The 22,253-nt window shown below is 37.8% G+C and overlaps 1 protein-coding gene across 1 annotated transcript in view; it reads left to right on the forward strand.

Annotated features, from left to right (window-relative positions):
- Positions 1-22,253, forward strand: part of ncanb (neurocan b) — a 212,827-nt gene that overhangs the window by 33,705 nt on the left and 156,869 nt on the right. Inside the window, exons 4-7 of the mRNA XM_030132949.1 lie at positions 2,834-3,008; positions 5,838-5,965; positions 16,957-17,250; positions 18,264-19,124. Of these exons, the coding sequence (XP_029988809.1) occupies positions 2,834-3,008; positions 5,838-5,965; positions 16,957-17,250; positions 18,264-19,124 (1,458 nt within the window). The remainder of the gene's footprint in view (positions 1-2,833; positions 3,009-5,837; positions 5,966-16,956; positions 17,251-18,263; positions 19,125-22,253) is intronic.

The following is a 22,253-nucleotide window of genomic DNA, read 5'->3' on the forward strand; positions in this document are numbered from 1 at the left end:
TTCCTTATCCCACTTCCAACAAACCCTGAAAATTTCATCCAAATCTGTCCATAACTTTTTGAGTTATGTTGCACACTAACGATCAGTGGCCCCCCCACCCCCGTGGGCCCCCCCACCCCCGATCACCACCAAAATGTAATCATTTCTTCCTTATCCCATTTCCAACAAACCCTGAAAATTTCATCCAAATCTGTCCATAACTTTTTGAGTTATGTTGCACACTAATGGACAGACAAACAAACAAACAAACAAACAAACAAACAAACAAACCCTGGCAAAAACATAACCTCCTTGGCGGAGGTAATTAGCCTTCACTTATAATGAGCCATATTTTGATGGTTTATAGCATGAAAATGGTTACAGATATCAATATGGTTACTATTGAGCGCTGATAGGAAGTCATATAAGGACTTTCATTTGGGTTCATGACCTTTGACCTTGAGTGACATTAAAGCAGTGGTTCCCAACCTTTTTTGGCTCGTGACCCCATTTTAACATCACAAATTTCTGGCAACCCCAGGCATTCAAAACAGAGATATTTTTTTGCTAAAATGAATTTGTTTTTGATCATGTAATGGTTTGCTTTACTATGTTGCAAATAACTGTTAATTTTAGATGACATTCAGTCTATATACAGGGTGGGGAAGCAAAATTTACAATGAACATTTAGTTGTTTTTTCTCAGCAGGCACTATGTCAATTGTTTTGAAACCAAACATATATTGATGTCATAATCATACCGAACACTATTATCCATACCTTTGCAGAAACTTTTGCCCATATGAGTAATCATCAAAGCAAACATCAAAGAGTGTGTGATTTGCTGAATGCACTCGTCACACCAAAGGAGATTTCAAAAATAGTTGGAGTGTCCATAAAGACTGTTTATAATGGAAAGAAGAGAATGACTATGAGCAAAACTATTACGAGAAAGTCTGGAAGATACTATTAAAGAAGAATGGGAGAAGTTGTCACCCGAATATTTGAGGAACACTTGCGCAAGTTTCAGGAAGCGTGTGAAGGCAGTTATTGAGAAAGAAGGAGGACACATAGAATAAAAACATTTTCTATTATGTAAATTTTCTTGTGGCAAATAAATTCTCATGACTTTCAATAAACTAATTGGTCATACACTGTCTTTCAATCCCTGCCTCAAAATATTGTAAATTTTGCTTCCCCACCCTGTAATGTATATTATTATGGACGGAGGCAGAAAAGCCAGGTGGAGATTACTGCACAAAGTGAGAATTTTGTTTTCCTTGGTCAGGATATGTACAGTCGAGCTTGTATTTACAAGGCTGCAAATTAATACTGAACAAACAGTAACTCAAACTGTGAATTATGAAAGAGCTGCCGCATCTGAAACCGACCACAGTGAACATTTGACAGATAAACAGTACCACAGTGCTTCAGTTTCAGCTTCAGAGTTTGTCATGTCTTTTATGTATTGATATTGTCTCTCTCAGCTCACCATATATTTTTTATTAGTAAGTTTTTTTTGTTTTTTTTTGTTTTTTTTAGCAATTACTAGAAATTTCAGGCGACCCCATTTGAATTCCAGGCGACCTCATGTGGGGTCCCGACCCCAAGGTTAAGAAACACTACATTAAAGGGTGAATGGGCTCTATGCACAGCCCCACTACTTCCTGAATTTAAGGTAGCTCCTTTATTTCCTGTTTTTCATTATTGGACACACTAATTAATCCAGGTGTGTCTGACCACAGCAGTCACAACACAAAGTAGCAGACACACCTGGATTAATCAGTGTGTCCAATAATGAAAGACAGGAAATAAAAGAGCCACCTTAAGTTCAGAAAGTAGTGGGGCTGTCCAAAGAACCCATTTCCAGGTCATCAATGTCTACATTTCAACAGTCATCTCCTCCAAAACTGCTGGTCAGGTTAATTTCAAAATTTTTTGTGTAACTTATTTGGGATGATGTCTACAAAGGGTGTTCACAGTTTTGACAAATTTGGATTTTTTTAAAATTTCTGACACATTTTTGACATTTAAAAAAATTGCCTTTACTTATACTGGTCCATATTTTAATGGCTTATAACATGGAAATGGTTACAGATATCAATGTGTTACTACTGAGCACCGATAGGAAGTCATATATGGACAGGAAGTCATAATTAGTTGAGTTCTCCTCCAGTGAAAGTACCACCCACTTCTATTGGGAGATTGATCTCCTGCAGCAAAACCACAGGACTCGAACATAGCGCGCAGAACCTGACAACCTCGCAAATTGAAGTTGTTATTGATTATTGATAGAACATGCCGGTGAGATACAGGGCCATTGGTCCTACTTTTTATTCTGCTTCCAATTTTTAACCTCTGAAATTCCTTTATTTATGTATTCCTGCCTTGCTTCCAAACTCTCTGGTCCTGGAATTTAATAACACATATCTCCTTGAATGCCTGTTTTGTCTTTCCATCATGCGTGCGGAGGCTGGCAGAGTGTAGCTGGGTAACACTGAGCTTGTACTGTTAAAGCAGTAAAATAAACATCACCACTGTTTGTCATACACTGTATCCAAGGGCAACATCTCTTTTCTCTGATGATAAGCGGCCAACTGTCTGATGCAAATGAGACTCACGTACTGAGGTTGCTGAACCTGAATGGTGCCGTTTCCTCCCGCACAGATGGAACAATGTCAGCACATGATGATAATGTCTAGAGGGCGTTGTGTTTATGTGTCTGTGTGCATGTACTGTACACGCTCCTGTTTTAATGGTTCAAGGTGACAGTTCATAAATAAGTATATCTGTGACCCAGAGGCTGCAGTTCATAAAATCATTTGTCGTCACATCCTTCTACCTCTTTATTCCAGGTGTGGTATTTCATTACCGGGCTCCTCACGACCGCTATGCTCTGTCCTTCGCCGACGCCAAAAGGGTATGTGTGGAGAATTCAGCAGTCATTGCATCCCCGGGCCAGCTGCAGGCTACCTTCGCTGACGGCTACGACAACTGCGATGCTGGATGGCTGTCCGACCAGACTGTGCGGTGAGGCTTTAAACTTTGCATAAATGAGCACTGGGAGGTTAAAAAGCCAAACTTTAGGTTTGTTGTTGTTGGAATGACTCATGGGATCGCTACATTTTTACTGCTACTTTGCTTATTTAAGTTTTACAACCCAGCATCTTTGATTGTGTTGAATTTGACTCAGCTGGTGTGTTGTTATAAAGGTCATATTCAAGGGTGAAATTTCAGCAAAGCAGCATAAAGATGAGATAAACAGCAACAATTAATAATTATTTTATCATCAACAGCCTCATAAATGTTGTCATGGCAACAAATACTATATTGTTGTTGTGAATAAAAGTGCCCAGTCCAATCAACATAGCATTAGCAAACTGTGAAATTCATCTTTCCGGTAACTACTTTTTAATTATTTAAATAGACGTTCATGCCTGTCCTTATTAACCCTTTCATGCATAGTGGTCACTACAGTGGACAGTTACTCTACAGCTGTTCTCTTGTATATTCATGGATTTTATTGTTTTAGTTCCATATCAGCCAACACAGTGGACACTAGTGCATCATCCCATACATTATAATTCATACCATTACTGTAACTTTGCTGTTCTTGATAAACCTGATCTGCAGTAACATGTTTGAGTGTAAATCAATTGCTTGTTATTGTTAATAGACTGTAATTAACCATTTTTCTTAAACAAAAAGTTTTGGGTTTTTTTTGCTTATTATCTCCATAAAGTGAGTAATAACTAATATTAGAGTATGTTAAAATGTGACAAAACCTCAGATTAGCAGCATTAAAATTTTTTATTTATTATTAAATACATGTTTCTTGGCTTCAAAAATTAAATGCATGATGTCCAGCTGAGTGAATATTTTTGCAACTCAATGAAAAAATAGGTTCATAAAAAATGTTTCGATCGCATTGTTTTTTTCATGCCTAAAGAGGAATAAAAACACTCAGGAAAAATAACTCGATTAGGGTCAAAAAACGGTATTCAAAATCTCTCTGAAGTGACATTTTAGAGACAATTTGACCCACATTTTTCCTTTTAAATTCGTTTTTGCTTTAGTTGAACCATAAGGGATTATCCAAAACAAGGAGCTACTTTATATTGAAATAAATGTTGGAAAGGAAATCAATTAAAGTTCGCTCTCTGATGGGACATGACTGCGTTTTGACCCATTAAGGTTCTCATAATTCATGCATGAAAGGGTTAAAGTACTGTCAAATTATTCTTCTGATTTTTGCTACATGGCTACACAGGACACCAAACACAGGGTTGAACCAGAAACTCATCTATCAATCCTAATGTTCGTAAACTTGACAGTTCATCCAAATGTCCTGGTCTGAGCAGTAACTAGCAGTGCCGAGCTGGGTTCGCTGACAGCTTGTGCATGTAAGGTCTGATTTAAAATGGCTGTCACATATTTGTTTCAAGCCAGATGATATGAAAAATAAATGCTCTCTGCCATTAGGAATATGTCTGAAAACTTGGTACAGTAACTTATTTTGATCTTGTGGAGGTTTCTATAAAGATAGAGACATAATTGGACCTAATTGCTTGTTTGCACACTGGAAATGCCGGTAACTCCATCTGCCCCTCTGAGCTGTCTGTCAGGTTGCCACTTGCACTTCAGCGTGCCACTTTCCATTAAGCCACACTTAACATTACCAGTCAGAGCTTGTCTCTCAAACACTGTTCTCCATATCAACATTTTAATTTCAAATTATTATTGCGTCGGTAGCCAAACAGATTGGCTGTTTTCTTCCTGACAATTTTTCTCAGCCTTCCCGCGGCACAGCTTCCCTTCCTATTTCTTCCTCTCCTTCTGCTCTGCGCTCCTGTTGTTTTCACATGGGAGATATCTAATTGGTCCAGATCCAGGAGGCTTTGACTGCACATCAGCCAGGAGGAAAGTGTCCAATTAATACTCTGGAAAAATACAGACATCAGTCATCGCCTCATCAGCCACCAGGCAGAAACAGGAAAAAAGAGAAAGGGCAGAGCGACTACAAGACTTGGTTATCTCTGATGGTTGCTTGAAGTACTTCAGCTTTTTCTTGTGTGTGCAGTTGTGTGTGTCTGCGTGTCCTCCACATGTATGTCTGATTGTGTGTGTGTCGTTTCCTAGTACTTCATAAGCTCCCGTATGCCCAGCGTAATCTTTTAATCAGCCTCTTTGCCTGTGCCCCGGTGCTGCTGAAATCAATGTTCTTGTGGAATAATTGCTCAGTCGGAGCCTGAATATAGATCGCTGTTTTCTCAGCCCCACCAGCACGCCAAGCCACTGAAGGAATTCCTGATTCCTCTAACCTCTCCTTGACTTCGCTCCCTTCTTTGCTGCTCTTTTTTTCTGTCTAAAGCCTTACAGTAAGTGGTCTTCATCTAATGCCACAGAATTAAACACTTTTAGCAACTGTTAAAAGTAAAACAGTTGGATAATTATCATGTGAAACCCATGCAGAGGGCAGGATAATTAAAAGAAACAACATACTGTAACTGTTAAAATGCTTTCCAATTACTGTCCTGAGGTTGTTGTGATATTTTAATACTGCTAATGCTGAAAAGCAGTTTCAGGGAAAGATTTTGTGTTCATTTGTTTTTATTCTGTGGTAAATGTAGTTATATATTCAAGGAAAGAGGATGCGCTTAAGTTCATTGTATTCTGGGGCAGAAGATGATAAAGGTGCACTTCAGTTTTCTCTTTTTTTGTATACACATGAACACAGACTCATCCCTTGCAAAAAAAAAAAAAAGATTGTCTTTTAAAAAAGATTGTCTTTTGCTGCCTTTTTCATGACCATGTTGAATTAATCTCTCACTGTCTCTGTTTCTGTCCCTTTCTCTCCAGGTACCCCATCCAAGCTCCTCGGCCTGGTTGCTATGGTGATCGCGAAGACTCACCTGGAGTCCGTAACTACGGCAATAGGTCCCCCGATGAGCTTTTTGATGTCTACTGCTTCACCAAGCAGCTTCAAGGTAGGAGTCAGGAGCTTCGGCCATAAATTTGGGTTTAGTCATGCATGGGTCCACTAAGCCCTGGGTGTGCTGCACAAGAACGCTGTGACTAGGACTTAATAATCTGTTAGCAGAGAAAGGAAGAGGGCACTGAGAGAGTGGAGAGCTTGCAGAGCTGAGAAGGAGACAGGCAAATAATTTTAAGTCTGGCCATCTTGTTACAACTTCCTGCAGGCCAAAGTGAAGTGGGTCAGTAGTGCTATCCTGAAACTTTTCCTCTACAGGCTGACAAAATGTCTGTGAGATTTACAGCACTATTTCAAGGGGTTGGTTTGGGTTTTACTTTAAGTGGAGTGGTATGAGGTACTTATCCATAATCAGTGTATTACCTGCAGGAGATGTCAGTCAGTCTCCACTTTGGAGAAGCAGTCTGAGTAAAAGCACAGAAGCTGAATTGTGTGTTCAAGATCAACAACTAAATGTTTTTTGGTCAACTTTTACCTTGGTGGACAATGAAGCTGTTTTCTTTAAAGCTATCACTCTTACATGGTAAAAACATTAAGAGAACACGGGAACTGCTGGTTTATCATTGACTTCAGTGCTTAGCTTATTATGGGGCTTTGAGCTTTTATGTTAGTTTACCCCATAAGGACCCAGTGTTACTTTTATGGCAGTTCCCAAATGATTGTTACTCTTTATTTAACCTTCCTTAAGTGATTTATCACCATTTATTGTAATATTATCTTCAGTATTTTGTGTTTTTCAGTGAAAATCTGGTATTGTCCTATATTTAACCCTATAACGCCTAACGTATCATATTTGATACATGAGTTTTGAAGCTCTCTACATGATCAGTGTGATATTTTTTTCTTGAAAAACCTGATGTATACAATTAGATACATGCAATACACAGATAATCCACCAGGGGGGAGGAATTCATTCACCAGAGGCCTTTCCAGTGACACTACAAGATTGACATTAATTAGGAAGGAGGCAAAACTTTGCCAATTTTGAAAAGGAATTACCAATTTGTTAGACATGTTTGTGTTATATTATGTTTTTGTTTGTTCAAAAATAATACTTGAGCATTGAGACCCAATGTATCAAATATGATGCAAATTTGAAACTCATACATGGAAACTGATATTTGAAAACTCTTTGTTTTGGTTGTTCAGAAGGACCAATAAAGGCTCCAGTTTGAAACTAAATTTTGCCTTTTGAGTATGTTTAAGATGGCATTTAGACCTTTCCAATTAGGTGTAATATTTGTCTCAAACATGTCTCGTTCAAAAGTTATGAATCAAAAAGTAGTGGGCTGTCCATCCGTGACGCCCTTGACCGCGCCCAGTTATTATAACATTATCCTCTGCATTTTGTGGTTTTTCAGTGTAAATCCAGTATTTTCCAACATTTAATTCAATGATCATATAGATGTTCATTGAAGCTCAGAGTAAAGTTGTGGGTTATATCAGAAACAGAGAAAACTGAAGAAAAGGGACTTTATCAGCAAAGATAATAACTGAGCATAAAAACCAAGTGTCTCCATCCACTGGCATTGATCCAACTCCATGGGTTTTACTGGTGAATCAATGTTGTAGAAAATGACGATGTTTCCACGTTCACTATAGAGCCTCTGACTGCATTTTGTACCAATTATTTACATGCATTGATAGGATTAGTGAATCAACAGGTATTAAACAGTTTATATCAGTAGATGGTTTGGGTAGATGGTAGATGTTTGGGTCTTTATGGGTTAAGTCCATACATCAAACAAACCAAGAAGTAAACCAACTAGCTTTAACTGGACCTGCTCCACTGAATATATATTAAGTATCTCATTTGACCCCACTTTAAACATTCCAACAAACCATTTATTCATGAGAAGTGGCTCATCTTTTTTGCATGAACAGCATAAGTGGATGAATTTTTGTCTGTGTGGTATTTGCAGCCACACAAAGTGCAGAAGTGCTGGGTGAAGGGGAATATAACCAGTCACATCATTGGTTTGGTAGCACCTCTACAGTCACTGTGGGGTCTGACACCAGCTGCTCCACCAAAAGAAAGAAACCTCTCTGTTGTTTTATGGAAAGTGTGGAACATCATAATGTGAACGCACAACAGTGTAAACCTATCTATGACCCACAGGCAGATGGTGGTGTTTTTATAGCTGTCTTTCCCACACTCTGGCACTCCAAATGGGTAGTAGAACAGTCTTTATCGGATTGGAGTTAAATGCAAAACAAAGCTATATTGTATCAGATCATTTTTCTAATTAAAACAGAAGAGGAGTTTTTTTCTGCTACTCTCTGTTCAGATTTTGTGTGTTCAAGGATCTCTCTCTTTTCCATACTTGAGTCTGAAAACTATCAATTTGTAGCTGAGGTAACACTGATTGTAACTTCTGTGATTACAAACTCCTGATCACACACAGGAGGAAAGAAAATTACAATAAACTGTTAAACGCTAGCTTTACCCAAATTATTTGAAAAGGCAGAAGAAAAGCCTGAATGTGCTTTTGCTGGATAGGGCAATGTTTTGCCATGATGAAAAAGGAAACCCGCTGATTTTGTTGTTGACTAATGTGATGCAGGTCAGGTAACATTACTCAGTCTTAGCTGTGAGGGACATTCTGACATCCCTGCCCTGACTCATTTCTTAGGTTAATTAGGCAGCAATGGTGAAGTAAAAGTAAAAACCGCAGATGTGAATGCAGTTCATTTGGTATTTTTGTGCATTTGATTCCCACAGAGACAGCAAATGTCTCTTTTAAGGTCCCTTAAAAGTTTGGGAACCTCGGATTTATAGTATGACAATGATACAAGTTTTTTGTTTGCTTCTTGTAGACTTGATACCTACTCTACCCTATTAACCCATAAAGACCCACTACTACTTTTGTGGCAGTCCCCAAATGATTTTATATCTCTATTTAATCTTTTTAAATGATTTATTACCATTTATTCTAAAATTATCCTCTGTATTTTGAATTTTTTCAGTTTAAATCATGTATTTTCCTATGTTTAATTCACTGATCATGTAGATGTGCATTAAAGCTCAGATTAAAGTTGAGGGTTATCTTATCAAAAATCGAATTGAAATCTGAAGAAAAGGTGAGTTTTTTTTATCAAAATATATCAATAACTGAACATAAACCAGTGTCTTCATCCACTGTCATTAATCAAACTCCATGGGTTTTACTGGTGAATCAATGTTGTAGAAGATGATGGTGTTTCCACGTTCACTATGGAGCCTCTGAATGTTCAAATGGGTCATATCTGCCATATACCATGAAAAAATACACTATTATATTATTATTTATTACCTCCACCAGGAGGTACTGTGATCACTTTGCTTTGTTTGTTTGTTTGCATGTTTGTTTGATTTTTTGTTTGTTAGCAACTTTATGGGAAAACTATCACAACCACCTTTACCAAATTTTACCCACAGATAGGCCTAGGCCCTGGGACAAACGCATTACATTTTGGGCCAAGTAGACTAAAGTTCAAGGTCACAGCAAGGTCACAAAATCTCAAAATTTCCTTTCTCTCATCATTGAGCAGTTTTCGAAAATTCATAAAAAAATTCAAAATGACTCCGATTAGCCTCCAATTTGATACACCTGTAGCTTATAACAATATCTTGTATCTGGCGCAAAATTGTCCACATCCACTGTGGAATGTGGACTCTGTGGACATTTCAATTTAACATTGAAAATCCCATTTATGACACATTTTTCATTATAACTCAAGAAATATTGATTGGAATTTAATATAATTTGACATACACATGACTGGGACCGAGCTTCAACTTTTCTTACAATTAAAATTCTAAAAATAAATAAATAAATAAAAGAAAGAAAGAAAGAAAGACAGAAAGAAGGAAAGAAAGAAAGAAAAACAAACTACAGACCCCCTGTACTGAAGACCTATAGTTCAAATCTTTTAATTCAATCAAACTATAACTATAAAAATTTAAAACCTGTAAAAATGTATTATCGTGTTTGACCGCAATTTTTCTGCTGTATGGAACAACCTTGAAACTGTTTCATTTAAAAAGAAATAGTCGATCCACACATCCACACTGTTCGGGGTGCCTGGCGGAAGTTTGCATTCTCTGAACACTTGTTTAATATTATATAACATTTCAGTGGTGTGATTCTTCTGGATAAATCTGAAAGTCCAGCTTTTCCGACCTGAAAATGAGGGTCTCGTGAATCATGCAAATCTGCTTTGTGTGTGTGTGTGTGTGTGTAGGGGGGGTGGGCACGGGTTAGATAATGACCGCTCACCGGTGCCTCTGATTCGTGTGTGTGTGTGTGTGTGTGTGTAGGGGGGGTGGGCACGGGTTAGATAATGACCGCTCACCGGTGCCTCTGATTCGTGTCTTCATGTCACTCTGCAAGTAGTCCCTTCATTTGTCAGCTCCACCGCAGAGTCTGCAATTGTTGCTGAAGGTTATCTGATGTGTTGGACGTAGGTGCGCCGTTTATTTTCCTGCTTTTTTGTCCTTTGCCAATCACACCTATGTTATTTACATGTATTGATAGGTTTAGTGGATCAACAGGTATTAATTGTTTTACAACAGTAGACAATTTTGGTGGATGGTGGATGTTTGGGTCTTTACGGGATAAGGAAAGTTTAGCCGCTATGTCATGCATTAATCAGAACCTCCTATCTCCACATACACACCTCTCACATATATAGAACCTTTTCAATGTACCGGTTCTTAACATGCTAGTGTATTGCACACTTTTAACTTGTTTTTTACTTTGAGTCTTGCCGACAGCCACACAATGACCACCACAGTCACTATACTGCTGCCGTCACCTGTGCACAGCCTGCTGCCATAGGTGCTAGAGCTATAACTGTCGCTCCACACTCCGTGCTGTGCTGAGCTTGATGTTTCCTTTTTTGGGAGTAACAAGGTCAGACTCTAGATAGTGACTATCAAGGCAACCCATAATTTACATTTATATTGTAATCAATTGCACATGAGTTGGCAGACTGACATTGTGTAGTACTTAGTTTACTATTTCATATTCAAGACAGTGCAGCAGCAAATCGCAGCAAATTCAGACAGTACCACAGGTGGAAGGAACACTCAGATCCACTATATATAGAGAGGTGGTGTGAAAATATTCTACAAGTACTGGTGTAGCATGCAGAGTCTTACTTATGTAAAAACACACAAGTATAGGAAAATGTGTTGGTAGTCACTGTGTAGTAAAGCTGTTCCTGTAGATCACTGTCAAACAGATTTTAAGTCATGTTTCACATTCAGCCCAATATGATCTCAAGTGGGCCGCACCAGTAAAATAATAAGATAATAACCTAGAAATAATGTCAACTCCAAAGTTGTCTCTATGATTTAGAGCACAGGTGTCAAACATACGACCCGTGGCTCACCAAAGGGTCCAATCTGGCCCATGGGATGAATTTGTAAAATGAAAAAAATGACCCTGATGATATTAACAGTCATCGTAGTTCAGGTTCCACTTTCACACTAATATGATCTCAAGAGGGTCAGACCAGTTAAATACTATCATAATAACCTATAAATAATGACAACTCCAAATTTTTTCTTTGTTTTAGTATAAAAAAAAAGTTAAATTACATGAAAATGTTTATATTTATAACTGTCGTTTTACAAAAAATGTGAATAACCTGAATATATATGAACAACCTGAAGTATCTTAAAACTAGAAAAGCACTCAGAGAGCACAGACCTCCGCCAAGGCAGATCAGTGCCCCCCGATCACCACCAGAATGTAATCATTTGTTCCTTGTACCAGTATCAACATTTCCTGAAATTTTCATCCAAATCCGTCCTTAACTTTTTGAGTTATCTTGCACACGGACAGACAGACAGACAAACCAGCGCCGGCAAAAACATAACCTCCTTGGCGGAGGTAATAAATCAGTGCAATTTTACCAATATTCTGCCTTTTGCTAAATGTTTTTTGTCTTTGTAGACCCACTGTGATCTGTAAGTTCAGGTGTAATGCACATGTGTAAATGATAAACTAAGGCATAATACTGTCAATACTGTTAATTTTCTTTTTTTTTTTTTTTTTTTGCAATTCATGTTATTCACATATTTTTAAAGGATAGTTTGTAGATGTAGACATTTTTATCATGTAATTTTACTTATTTCACGCTAAAAGAGAAAAGCTTGATGTTGACATTATTTATTCATTCATTTTCTGAACCCGCTTTATCCTCACTAGGGTCATGGGGGTCGCTTGGAGCCTATCCCAGCTACATAGGGGCGAAGGCGGGGTACACCCTGGACAAGTCACCAGTTCATCGCAGGGCTGAACATATAGAGACAAACAATCACTCTCACATTCACACCTATGGGCAATTTAGACTTAACGTAACCAATTAACTTATCAGTGCATATGTTTGGATGGTGGGAGGAAGCCGGAGTACCCGGAGAGAACCCACGCAGACATGGGGAGAACATGCAAACTCCACACAGAAAGGTCCCACCCCCTGTCGACTGGTGTTGGAATCGAACCCAGAACCTTCTTGCTGTGAGGCACGAGTGCTATCCACTGCACCACCATGCCACCGACATTATTTATTTATATATTATGTTATTGTTTTACTGGTCCGGCCCACTTCAGATCATATTGGGAGGATGTGGCCCCAAACTAAAATGAGTTTGACACCCCTGGTTTAGAGTGGAAAAACTTAAAATTACATAATGAAAATGTTTACATCTACAAACTATCCTATAAAAAATGTTAATAACATGAACATCATGAAATGTCTTTAGAAAAATAAGTGCAATTTTAACTATACTATGCCTCAGATTATCATTTACACATGTACATTACAACTTACAGATCGCAGTGGATCTACAAAGACACAAAACATTTAGTAACAGGCAGAATACTTGTAAAATTGTACTTGTGTCTCTTAAAACATTTCATGTTCATATTTGTTCAGGTTATTCAAATTTTTGTGAAAGGCTAGTTTGTAAATGTACAGATTTTCATGCATTTCTTTTTTTTTTTTACGGTAAAACAGAAAGAAAATTTGGTAGTTGTCATTATTTTTAGGTTATTATGATAGCATTTTACTTTGACCCACTTTCGATCACATTGGTCTGTATGTGGAACCTGAACTAACATAATTTTTACACCACTGACTGTTAATATCTTCAGTGTAATTTTTGCATTTCACAAATTTATCCCATGGGTCTGATTGGACCCTTTGGCGGGCTAGTTTTGGCCCACAGGCTGTATGTTTGACACCCCTGCTATATATGATGTTCCTGGACTCAAATTACTGCAGTACTTTACAGATGTACATGTTTAACCCACAAAGACCCAAACCTCCACTGGCGACCAAAACCATCTATTGATCTAAATGGTTTAATAATTTCTGATCCACTAATCCTATCAATACGTGTAAATAACTGGTATAAAATATGGTTTGTCATCTTTTCATGATCATCAGATATGACCCATTTGGACTTTCAGAGGCTCTGTAGTTACCGTGGAAACACCATCATCTTCTACAACATTGATTCACCAGTAAAACCCATGGAGTTGGATCAATGACAGTCAATGGAGACATTTGGTTTTATGTTCAGTTATTGATATATTTGCTGAAAAAGTCACTTTTTCTTAAGTTTTTTTCTGTTTCTAATATAATTACCCTCAACTTTAATCTGAGCTTCAACGAACATCTATATGATCATTGAATTAAATGCTGGAAAATATTGGATTTACACTGAAAAACCACTAAATGCAGAGGATAATGTTATAATAATTGGGCGAGGTCAAGGTCGTCATGGATGGACAGCCCACTACTTTTTGATTCATAACTTTTGAACCAGACAAGTCTAAGACAAATATTTCACATAATTGGAAAGGTCTAAATGTTATCTTAAACATACTCAAAGGGCAAAGTTTAGTTTCAAATATTTCAAATGAAAAATATGAAAATTACTGTGTCACAGATGGACAAAAAAATTAACACCTATTTTTTGCAAAAATTACAAAGTTCTCAAAATTGAAGTTCCTTTGACATTTTTATCCTAAAATGTATTCAGTGTATACCTTAAACCCTCTATTTTACAACTTAATAATTGGTTAGAGGAAAAAAATATTTTATCATACCTAAATCGCAAGAGTTTTGACAAATGGCAGCGTCACAGATGGACAACAAAAATAAATATCAAATTAAACATTTTCTATTTCAATTATCAATATCATATACATTTATTTACAATATTCACAACATACAAATAATATTAACATTATAATCAAATGTATTTTACATAGATTTATGCATTTATTAATTTTAAACACTGTGTTTAGAATATGACAATAATATAATAGTCAAATATCAATGTATTTAGAACAAATTTAATTTATTTATGGGAGTTTATAAAATGAACCCAGAATGACGGCACAAATCTTTGTCACTTTCCAAACATTCACACTTATAAAACTCCTCAAATTTTTTTTCCAAAAATTTTTTCTCATTTCAAAATACATTTTCCTGAAAATATAAGCAATTACCCTAGCCAAAAATATAAGTTTGGTTTAGATTAATACTTTTTTTTTTTTTTTTTTTGACTAGATGTTAACCTTCCTTTGACTTCGCCCAAATGTTGATAAATCACTTAAGACAGGTTAAATATAGAGGAAAAAATATTTTGGAAGTGTCACAACAGTAGCAGTGGGTCTTTATGGCTTATGGTGGAACTCATTCTATACACTCTTGGTAGTTTCATCTGCAGCAATGCATCATATTCGATTAGATCATTATGTGTTTGCCGCCTCACTGTCCTGTGAGCTGAGAAAAACAGCTCTGTTTCAGCTCTGTGAGAAAGCATTTTCCACTAATCCAGGAGGGTTTTTAAAGAGTTTATTTAGCTTAAGAAGTGGACGAATTTTCTCAACCCATAAAGGAACATTTAATCCTTCAGTTTATCACAAAAGTGTTAGTAGCATGACTAAAACTGTCAGACAAGTGCAGCCCAAGAAAAAGTAGCAGACGAGGATGTACAAGAAGAGGAGTAAGATGGATAAAGCAGAAATACTCAAGTAAACTGCAAGTACCTTAAATTAATACTGAAGTACATATACTTAGTTACAGTTTCTAAGATGTATAGGTTTGTGTGGCCGCAATTGTTTAAGGAACAGAAGTTAAGAAAAACTCAAACTATTCTTAAACAACATTAAACCTTTATCGGGCAAGTGATTATTTTTGGTCATTTCCATACATTATAAGACAGTGACAGCAACAGTTCCAGTGAGGACAGTGAGGCAACAATCTCAGGTTCAATGTGGTCTCCAAGGTCTGTAAGGTCCACCTCTGCATGAACAGTGAGTGTACCTGCTTTGTTAGGTACCATGAAGTAATGGTACTAATGTAAGGAATAATGTTCAAAGGGATAATGTGGATGTGGACAGGGGTCTGGATCAGCACTTATGATGTTGAAATGTTCTAAAAGTCATGTTCTAAAACACCATACCATTATTTTTTCTGTACACTACAAACAAAAAGTTGAGGATATTTCTTTTTTTTTTTCTGGTCTTTTTTTTTTTGTCATTTTTGCCATTTGTAAATTAAACTATGTCTGGTCATTAAAAAAATGTGTTTCAATTCACACACAAAAAAGTAAAAAGCGCTGTGCAAGAATCCCAACTGAAAAAAGTCGCTCAAAAATTAAAAAATATCCTTAACTTTTTGTTTATAGTGTATATAGTTCTTGGATTTTTTTTTTTTTTTTTTTGTCACATACAGGAAAGGAACCAAATACGGTAACTTCATTGACCTTGATTTTCTACATGACAATAAAAAAAATTTTGAAAATTTTCACAAAAATAAAGTTGAAAATGTGAATTTCAGAGTACTTCTATGAGTTCCCATATAAAGGGGTGACTCCCTGTATGTGCCTGAGGTGTGAGTAGAGTTAACAAACTCGTTAACACAATAAGCACATTATTATTTTTTCTTCTTTTATTTTACTAGCTAATAGCAAGCCACAGAAAGCTAAGAAAAGTGAGCATGAGCTAAAATAATACAATCTGTTGTTACCATGTACTGTACTGTTGAATGTGGCTGCTGAGTAGTACTATGTCAAATTCACTTTATTTGAATCGTGCATATAATACATTCTTTTCTGTCTGTCATACATTCTTCTTAAATCAGTAATAATTGGCAACTATTCAGCAGCTTTCCATGAATTTTTAGCAGCTGCTGTTCTTTCCACATAGAACTCCCCACATAATCCAATTGCGCTGCCTTCTCCTTACATTTTGTTGTGATCTAAATCATTTATGCTTCGCCTCTTGATATCAGTTCAATAAATCAACGACACCACCTCTTACTTTTGGCATAAATCTCCTGGATCCTCTTGTTGAACTTGTTACTCTTGTATTTTTTGCTCCTTGTTCTCATTGTCCACTTCTTCATTTCATATATTTTTCATCACACATCGAAGTGCCAGTGGATCATCTGATCGTGTAATTTTATTTATTCTCTGGTTTTCTTTTTGCTCACTCTGTCTTGCTTTCAAAAGTCTTACTTTTGCATCACTACTTTTCTTCAGCCTTTTCTTACTCCAGCTACTGTCTGTGTACTTCTCCTAGAGCCCTTTTTGAAGCTACATTGAATTCAGCTTTCTTTATATAGTCTGTTCTTTGGATTAGTGGTGTTTGTTTTGTTATTTTATTCAAAAAAAACTAAGTACATTTATATGCATGGCATGTATTTTTTGCTTCATCTGTCTTGAGGTCTCCATCTCTTCTTGTTTTGACAAAGACAAAAATGGAAACCTAGTACGTACTGCTTTAAAAGTAAGAGAAAACAGACACAGACTTACAACAAAACCAGACTGAGCAACTTTGTACAAACTTAAAACAGTATCTCAAAAACATAGCAGGCTACTTGAATAAAGAAAATCAGAGTAACGAGAGTGGCTTTTGACCTTACACTTCGTCGCTTTGAGTATTTCCTCACCACCACATCACTGCTGTTGTTTGTCTCCAGGTGACGTGTTCCACTCCGTCGTCTCAGAGAAGCTGAGTTTGGCCACAGCCTCCACTCACTGCCATTCCCTTGGAGCCCAGCTGGCTACTGTGGGACAGCTCTACCTGGCCTGGCAGGCCGGTCTGGACCAGTGCGACCCCGGTTGGCTGGCAGACGGCAGTGTCCGCTACCCCATTAATGTCCCACGGAAAAACTGTGGCGGGGATGAGCCCGGTGTGCGGACCGTCTACAACAACCCCAACCGAACCGGCTTCCCCGACACCACGGCGCTGTTCGACGCCTACTGTTATCGAGGTACTCTATGACAACCAGACTGATGCGACATCATTGTGGCTATTGCCATGGCAACCTGAGAATGGTCTGGGGACTTGATTTCCATTTTGTTTTTTTAATTAGCAGGAGATGTGTTTGTCACACATGAAGTAGTTAGGAAGAGATTGGGTGTGTTTGTATCCCCCCTTGTGAATTCTGAGGGCTTGAGTGTTCTGTGAAGTGAACCTGAAAAAGAGAGAGAGAGGATAAATTAAGGTAGAAAAGAAGAAAAATAGAGCAAGAGCAATGAGCCTCCTCTCTTTGACTTTACACCACATTAGTCTGTTTACTGATACTGTGTCTTCGTTAAATTGGCACAACCGATTTTGATTCTACAGCTTGGCTTTATTTTTTAGGCTTGCACTGAAAACATCAGGCTTATATCGGAAAAATTCCAGCAGATGTAATTCTCATTGCAAAATAAGAATAACATTTTCATCTTTCATGATGTCATCTTATAAAATTTTCACTGAGGCGAAACATCTGCATAACCTAATCATTTTAAGTAAACAAGAACAGCATGAAAACAGAAGGGAAGTGCATTTGTCAGAATAAAAAGCTGAGGAATGAATGTTTTCGTGGAGACTGCAAGGCTGTACGCACATTTACATTAATATTTAAAACAAATCATGTCTCTCAGAAGTAGATAAAAGATGGGAATAACATTTGGCTAAAAAATATTATGTGAATGAAATTCTTTTTGCAATCACATTAATGTCACATGAATCCAATATATGTTTGTGTGTTAGAGTTACCGATTAGATTTACAGGAGTGGATTTAGAGAAATCAGAGCAACGGGTGAAAGGTTCAATGTGAAACATGCATGTATCACTGTCCTGGACTTAAACATGTTTCAGTGGCAATAACAGGTTTACTGCACAGGGAGATGTGGTTGGAGTGAGATATAGTGCTGTGTTGTGCTGCAGCAGATAAAGCAGGTCACGTGAGAGCAGTACACTTTCTGCAAATAAAATGTGCTTATTGTGTGTTGCAGCCCACCAGCCAGCAGGGGTCCAGGCTGCAGAGGCACAGGCTTTGTACCAGGCCACCAATCCAGCGGCAGAAACCACTTCATCCGTCACTGAGTCCCAACAAAGTGCCTCTTCTTCCAAGACTTCAACCTGGACCGGCTTGGTCAACTTGGAAAAAGCAGAGGTTCATTCTATTGCAAGAATCAACAACTCCTCTGAGATCTCCGAAGAGCATGTAGTCATCCACCTGAGGCCAGAGCAAGGTTGGGATGAGAAACAGGATGTTCCCAGAAGTAGCCAAGAGGAATTTGACAAGCCAGAGAGCACCAACACACTGGGCCTTTCTGATCTCGAAAGCCTTGAGAGCCATGGAGGTTCTGCCCACGAGGTAGAAGATGGCAGCTACTTTGGATCTGACAGCCCTGCGTTCTCATCTGTAGCATCTTCAACTCCCCAGCCTCAGAGCAGCAACAGTGTGTTGGCTGAGTTTGTCAACACTCTGATGAAGCCTTTTAGGTACTGGACTGGAGGCAAGGAGGTAGAAGAGACAGAGAAAGAACCATCAGAGCCTGAGGAAAAAGCAGGGGAGAACCAGACGCAGGTAGAAGAATCTAGTAGAAATCTGAGTGTACCGAAAGCCAGCGCAAACAAGGGGAGCATGGATAATGCCATTGTGGACCATAGAAGCAGCCCTTTTTCTTTCAAGCCTCTCATGAGTGGACTACAGAATCCAGAGGAAGGTCTGTCTGAGCAGGAGAAAGAGGTGATGCCGCTTATTAAATTAATGCCTGCAGTCCAAAACACAGGGCAAAGTGACAGCACCGCCCGGCCAGGAGAGCGAGCCTCCAGCGCTTCTGCCGACAGCCCATCATCTTCTACGAACGGTATGAGCTCTCCATTTATGTGCATTCACCGTTGTTTGTTTGTTATCATTTGTACTTATGGGTCACCTTTAACCTTAACAAGTAATAAATGGATGTGAAATTGAACTGAAATGCGGCGCATAAGCCTGCGAGTGAAGCGAAATTGAAATTGCTGTTTTCCAAATGGAAGTGTGGTGCATTTAAATGCCGCTGGTAAATATAGGATCTATTTGTGTCATGCTATTTAAACAGCTTCTGTCTCTCTATTCCGCCCTCTCTTCTTTCCCCTTGAGTGTGCTGTAATATATTCCTCCGCAGGGCAATTTGAAGTAGTGCTGTAAATTTAATTAAACTGTAATTGCAAACAAACAGAAGGGGCATATCACATACAGTATATGGAAAATGTTGGAGTGGAGCCTGTTTTGTGTTCATTCTCATATTTATTGACAGAGTGCTTTGTTTACAGTAGAAGCTGTCAGACGGACTAACAGCTAAGCTTGAATTTGAATCCATTTTGATTTCATAAAAGGTTTTCATGCTTATGTATTGTTTGTTTTGAACAAAGCAGACCTGCATCTCAAATGTCAGCTTATTTATGCATTAAGAATGGGTGGTATTAGCTGTGAAGAATAAATTAAACAAATGCAAAAAAAAATAATGCTACTTGACCAGATATGGTTGGAGGTTTAGACAGTCTGTGCCAAGCTTGACAAATATATGGGTCCATTGTTAGTCTGTGTGGAAGAGTGTGAGGCTCTGTCAGACAAAGGAGAGGAAATTACCCTCAGTAACTGTGAACTACAGTACACGTCAGGATGGAAAAGGTCAACCGGTCATTTCTTTGTAAAAATTCTTCAGCACCAATCCAAAAAACACAGCTTCCAGTCAGCAATAAGAGTAAGTAAGTAAGTAAGTACAGGGTGGGGAAGCAAAATTTACAATATTTTGAGGCAGGGATTGAAAGACAGTGTATGACCAATTAGTTTATTGAAAGTCATGAGAATTTATTTGCCACAAGAAAATTGACATAGAAAATGTTTTTATTCTATGTGTCCTCCTTCTTTCTCAATAACTGCCTTCACACACTTCCTGAAACTTGCGCAAGTGTTCCTCAAATATTCGGGTGACAACTTCTCCCATTCTTCTTTAATAGTATCTTCCAGACTTTCTCATAATAGTTTTGCTCATAGTCATTCTCTTCTTTACATTATAAACAGTCTTTATGGACACTCCAACTATTTTGAAATCTCCTTTGGTGTGACGAGTGCATTCAGCAAATCACACACTCTTTGACGTTTGCTTTCCTGATTACTCATATGGGCAAAAGTTTCTGAAAAGGTATGGATAATAGTGTTAGGTATGATTATGACATCAATATATGTTTGGTTTCAAAACAATTGACGTAGTGCCTGCTGAGAAAAAAACAACTAAATGTTCATTGTAAATTTTGCTTCCCCACCCTGTAAGTAAGTAAGTAAGTAAGTAAATTTTATTTATATAGCACAGACAGAAGAAATATTAAAGCTCCAGTTATTCATATAAATAGTTATATAACTAGCAGATGTGGATATTTTTTGTTTTCTGTCACATACAATTTTTACCCCGTATTATTTATGTACTTCCAGTGTTTTTGCACATGTGCACTACGTGGATAAATTTGGTACTCCAAATAAAGTGAAATTTACTCTACAGGATGTATAAAAAAAATAAATTAAAAAAAAAACTATACATTTTGAAAAATTACACCCAGTTCCACATTTGATAAATTATGGAATTTTCTTTTATGGATGTCAGTAAGTCGGGGATTGGTAGATATTTGTTCAAATTTACAGACCCAGGTTTTCATGCATGAGTGAGCAGGGGCAAATTGCGCAATCCAAGTTAAAACTGGTTTGCGCGAAGAAGCAGTGTGATTTAAACCCTAACCCTAACCCTAGCTTGGCCTGTCCTCAGTGACATTTTCAGGCCTAAACAAGTTGAATTAACTTTGAAAGGCAGGAACAGCTGCCATGGGTAAAGAAATGAAACTGACATGGTGGCCATAGTGTTAATGCTGTAGCCTGGTAATTTTGTGGAAAACAAGATGGATGCCCATTGCCCCCTCTCATGACCTTTGTTTGGATTTAAATCCTATCCTATCTTATTTTATGTTATGTTATGTTATCTTATCTTATCAGTTTATGACTGGACAGTTATCGCTCTAGTAGAAGAAAAAACAAAGCTAAGGCCAAAATATAACACAGAAGCGTAAAAAATTGCTCAAAAGCACGTTAAATGAACCAGAAAGATCCAAAATAAGTGAGGGTGTCAAACTGCAAAAAGCATAGCACAGCCTCAGTGTCGGCTTTTTTTTTAATGGCCACGACAGATAAAATATCCTGGGCTTTAGCGGTAAAGGAGGAAAACAAAGAAAGACTCAAACTCCCCCACATGCTGCCAGAATGATTCAGTAAAGGTGACAGGCTTCTCTCACCTAGCAATTGCCACTTTTATTAATATAAATACTGCCGCTGTGCTACCTGAACCCCCCTCAAAACGGTATTAATGAAAATCCAAGCTTTAGGCCGCATGCATTATTCACAGCTGTATCCAATTAACACGGAGGTTGGGCTCCACCGCCGTTCGCACTCACCTCCATCTATGTCTCTGCCAATTAGGCCCCAGCTCTCTGAAGGTAGGCCGTAATGATCACTACAGAGAGGACGAGCGGCACAAAAGGGGGATGCGTTGACTATGGAAGACGGAGAAATGGGAAAGATTTTTGTCACAATGGAAAGACACCCAAATTCTATTTTTTTTCTTAAACCAGCATCAGTGACTTGTTATTGTACAGCACATGCAGACTCTCCTTTGGATCTCAGCTCTTCTTACTTATTGATTGTGCCATGTTGCCTCTTTGATTGAGCCACGCATTCAAGAGACATTAAAATTAAAAGACTGATAAATAATTAATCAAATAAAATAGACGCAATCAATAAGAAAATTAAAAATGAATACAAACATTTTAATACTTGAAGATGGTGTCTGAATATAGAGGGAAAAAAAACACATTTTTCAGTGTAATCCAAAATACTTTATACCAGTGGTTCCCAACCTTTTTTTGACACGTGACCCCATTTTAACCCTTTCATGTAGTGGTCACTACAGTGG

The sequence above is a fragment of the Sphaeramia orbicularis genome, chromosome 4, assembly GCF_902148855.1.
Source record: "Sphaeramia orbicularis chromosome 4, fSphaOr1.1, whole genome shotgun sequence".
NCBI lineage: Eukaryota > Metazoa > Chordata > Actinopteri > Kurtiformes > Apogonidae > Sphaeramia > Sphaeramia orbicularis.